The 4,152-nt window shown below is 39.8% G+C and overlaps 1 protein-coding gene across 1 annotated transcript in view; it reads left to right on the forward strand.

The window, feature by feature from the left end:
* The window catches only part of Pmar_PMAR012023 (hypothetical protein), a gene marked incomplete at both ends in the record, with an annotated part of 9,328 nt that overhangs the window by 4,799 nt on the left and 377 nt on the right, over positions 1-4,152 (forward strand). Inside the window, 11 exons of the mRNA XM_002766252.1 lie at positions 149-351; positions 437-549; positions 659-761; positions 807-900; positions 1,563-1,676; positions 2,571-2,624; positions 2,670-2,748; positions 3,479-3,647; positions 3,695-3,840; positions 3,892-3,953; positions 4,005-4,105. Of these exons, the coding sequence (XP_002766298.1) occupies positions 149-351; positions 437-549; positions 659-761; positions 807-900; positions 1,563-1,676; positions 2,571-2,624; positions 2,670-2,748; positions 3,479-3,647; positions 3,695-3,840; positions 3,892-3,953; positions 4,005-4,105 (1,238 nt within the window). The remainder of the gene's footprint in view (positions 1-148; positions 352-436; positions 550-658; positions 762-806; positions 901-1,562; positions 1,677-2,570; positions 2,625-2,669; positions 2,749-3,478; positions 3,648-3,694; positions 3,841-3,891; positions 3,954-4,004; positions 4,106-4,152) is intronic.

Here is a 4,152-nt window from a genome sequence, read left to right on the forward strand (position 1 = left end):
TTTAAGAGATCGTCGTGAAGTGTGTTTGGAGAAATTAATGCATTTTAGATTGTTCGATAGGTGTTTTGAATAACCAAATTTTTCTCATAGTGCGGGTCAATAATTCAATAACGCGTTGGATTTAATAATTCCGCGTGTTGATTTTCAGCACGGCATTTGGGGACACGACACAGATCTAATGGGAGTGAGAGAAGCCTTATTGGGAGAATGTGCGACACGTGTTTCGGAGACAACTGGCATTCACATCGATCCGGAAACCCAAGAGGAGGTTGAAATCATTACGGTCATTTCTGATGTAAATACGGGAAAAACTCACGACGGTGTCAAAGAAGGCGGGGAGAATCTCTTCCGGTGAGTGTCGGACTCGACGATTATACGTGGGTGAAAAATTCCGATTTCGTGACGATTTTACCCAATGGAGAGGTTTTTGGCTCAGGTTAATAGAAGATACGTGTGAGCCGGGCAGTTTAATATCCCTTATCGGTCACTCTCTTGGGGGCCTCTACTGTCGAGCGGCATTGAAGCTCTTAGCTGCACAACAATCACGATGTAAGTCTGGAAAATTTCGCGCGCCACGAAATTCATCCGGGTGTGATGTGGTTTGAAGAAATTAATTCTTGCGAGTATCAGGGATCGAACCGGGGACCTTTCGCTTCAGATCCATACACTGACCCCAGTAGGACTGTTGGCACTTTGGGATTGGTCCCAGTCAACTACATATCATTTGCGACGCCGCATCTGGGACTACGAGAAATGCCAGCGTAGGTTGGATCGAAGTTTTTCTTCTTGGAACTGATGGATTTTAGAGTTGTACAATTTGGTGCTCTCGTGGTGAGCGGCAAGACAGGCTCGGACTTGCTACTGAGATCTGACACTCTCGGGGAGTGGTTGATTGACGAGGTAAGCTACTGATTCTTGGGATGTTTTAGCACGGGTTACTTCGTTCACGGTTGAATCTCTTCGTTGTTGATTCCTAGTTCAAGAGAAGAATTGGTATACCCTTGAGTGGTTAATTGATATTCGTAATATATTCATCTTCTCTAGTGTTTGATAATATATAAGAATTTCAACCGTTTTACGTGAAGTGGCGTAAAACTCGGTGAAAACGCGATATTCGCGGTGATATGCAGTAATCGCGAAATATATTTTTCACTAGTGTTTTTTCACATCACGAGTGAAACTCCAACGAACGATTGTCTACAAAAATATATAAAAAATGCAAAAAAAATCTACATAGAAGAAATGGTCCAAAAAATCATCATAGTTTTTCAAAAAAAAAAGAAAAAAATTCAACTGGGTTTGTCAGAGACGCTCAACAGTTCTGATTGTTTATGTTCTATAATATTGGAGTTTCACCCATGATATGAAAAACAGTAGTGGAAAACATATCTCAGTGAGATAATCTCACGACCACTACATAGGGCAAATATCGCGTTTTTCATGGAGTATTACGCCACTTCACGTAAAACGGGTGAAACTCCGTTATTATTCTTGGGAATAATTTCACGATAGTTAAATTAATATTTTTAGTAATCATAAGAATTTTTCCGGGATTTTTTCAGGATGCCCTCCGAGGTTTGTCCCTATGCAAACGTCGAATCGTCTATGCAAATGTCGCCAACGATTTAATGGTCGGTCCGTGGACCTCGGCTATATCTGATGGCTTTCCTGAGGAGGTAGGATCACATTAGTACTGTGGTTAAAAGTGCACATATTGCGAAAATATGAAAATTCTGAGGAAATTTCTGTATACTTCCAACCTAGTTCGTATATGAACTCCTATGAGTAGTGAGAAAACTCCTGAGCTCAGTTGAGGAAAGCGATCATGTATTGCAACACTGCACTTGGTTCGCGAGATGTGGTATGATAATACTAAAAAATAATATTTCATGTATGTGTTTGAATGATATTTGGGTGATGATAGTATGTAAAACGTATTTTGGTAAATCTCGAAGAATTACCGAAAAACACAATTTCAGAAAATCCCAGCAATCGTTATTCTCAATCCTCTTCGTTTTTGGTATTTTTATGGAATTTTTTAATATATTATTATTATAATATTCGTCTTATATATACCGTTATTTTCATCGACATTTTTCCCTATACCGCACTGCAGTAGAGCTTCATCCATTTAACGTGAAGTGGTGTGATACTCGATGCAAATGAAAAGCTGTGTGTGTTTCCGCGACCGACAACACAATTGTATTCCACGAAACGAGTCGTGAAATAATATATTGTTTTCCACTAGTGTTTTTCATATCACGGGTGAAACTCCACTTAAGACATCGATCAGATGTTCATGCGGTGTCGAGCTCAGCCGACGGCTGAACTTTGGGAAACCGTTATTTTTAATCCTCTTTGTTTTCGGTATTTTCATGGATTTTTTTTCTTCGTAATTTACCTATTTTTTATTTATTTTAATGAATTTATTTTTTTTATTTTTAATTTCATTTATTTATTTTTCATTTTGATGGATTTCTATTTATTTTGATATCCGTGATAAAAAATCCGTTATTTTCATCGAGTTTTTTCTTTTTCTCTTACCGCACTCCACTGAACACGTCTATCAGATATCCATGCGGTGTCGTGCTCACCCTAAGCAGCCAGTAGAGGTTCAACAGGAAGTGAGCGATTTTACAAAGAAACGCTCAGGGAGGTTTTTCTCTCAGGTCCTCGACAAATTTCGTTGCTATAGGGCATCTGGTATACGAATGCGAGGAGATGCTTCGGATACTATGGTCAAACGAGGTGGGAGTTTTCTGGCGCTTACAGTGGAGTCTCACCACCCTAGTGATATGAAAAACACTAGTGAAAAATATATTTCACGAATATCGGGTTTTTCACAGAGTATTACGCCGCTTCACGCAAAATGGGTGGAAACTCTAGTGTGTGCCGGTTTGATACTATGCAGATGTGGAGAATGTGTGTTTTCTATTCCGGGATTAATGATAGTGAGCAACTTGTCGCTATCATAGTCTCGAAAGGTTACTTTTATCACATCACATGTTCATAGCAATGTTTACATTGTTTATGCGATATAGTTTCAGATCGATTCTTATTAATCTCGGAAGATAATACACATTTGCATCATATCAAATTTACACACATCGTAGAGTAAAAATATCGAAAAATCGGCATGTTTAGTTTATGCAACTTTTAGCAGTATAATTTTTTTTCTTTACAAAGCGATTTTTGCGGTGTATTGAGAGCTCCAAAAGTTTTATATTTTTTTCGTATCACGGGTGAAACTCCATCACTGTAGTCTATCGGAGTAATACTGATTGTAGGGAAAATTGGAATCTCACCCGTTTCGCGTGAAGTGGTGTAATACTCTGTGAAAAACTCGATATTCGTGGTGATATGCAGTGGTTTATGAAATATATTTTTCACTAGTGTTTTTCATATCACGGGTTAAACTCCATTATAGAAATGAATAAAACTGAGCCTGCCGAGTTGGTGCAGTGCTCATGTCGTTCAGGATCATCGTGCAGTAGTCGCAGTAGTGGTAGCACGTGTGAGAATAAACCTGTGAAAAGGGGGACTTCATCGGCGTCCTCAAGCATGAACTGGTCGGATGCTGGTGATGCTTCTATTGAGGAGTCCAGTGACTCGACAGAGGAAATCAGGGAGAAGAAAAAGCATAAAAAGTAACCCTGCTGGGATTCGATCCGGGGACCTTTCGATGTTAAAACAGGTGTATGAAGAACCTTACGTGTGAGCAACTGGCGAAGTTGCGGCAAATGATACGCGCCTTGGAGACTCTTGAGTGCACACCGTTTCCCTGTGACTGGAAATACTCTTTATCTTGCAGTGATAAACCTGATTCATCCGAGTCCCTCGGTGAGTGTGTATGCGTGCTAGCGGAGCGAAGTTTTTTTCGTCACTGCTCAGGTACTGTGCAAGAGTCTGTATCCAACTGGGAAAGATATCTTGTATACTATAGGAAACCAAGGGTGAGGCTCGAGCGTTGAATGATGTGATCGGCTAGAATGTGCCATTTTCAGATTGAGAATCCTGGAAACGGAGCCCACTTGAAAATCATTAATATTGATGTTGGGAAGTCTGGCGCTGGTGATAGCGTGCTGAAACATATGTCATCGAAAAGGTGAATTTTTCTTGAGATGAATTGAAATGAATTTGTTGTCATCAGAT

Source organism: Perkinsus marinus (assembly GCF_000006405.1).
Source record: "Perkinsus marinus ATCC 50983 genomic scaffold scf_1104296973172, whole genome shotgun sequence".
Lineage (NCBI taxonomy): Eukaryota > Perkinsozoa > Perkinsida > Perkinsidae > Perkinsus > Perkinsus marinus.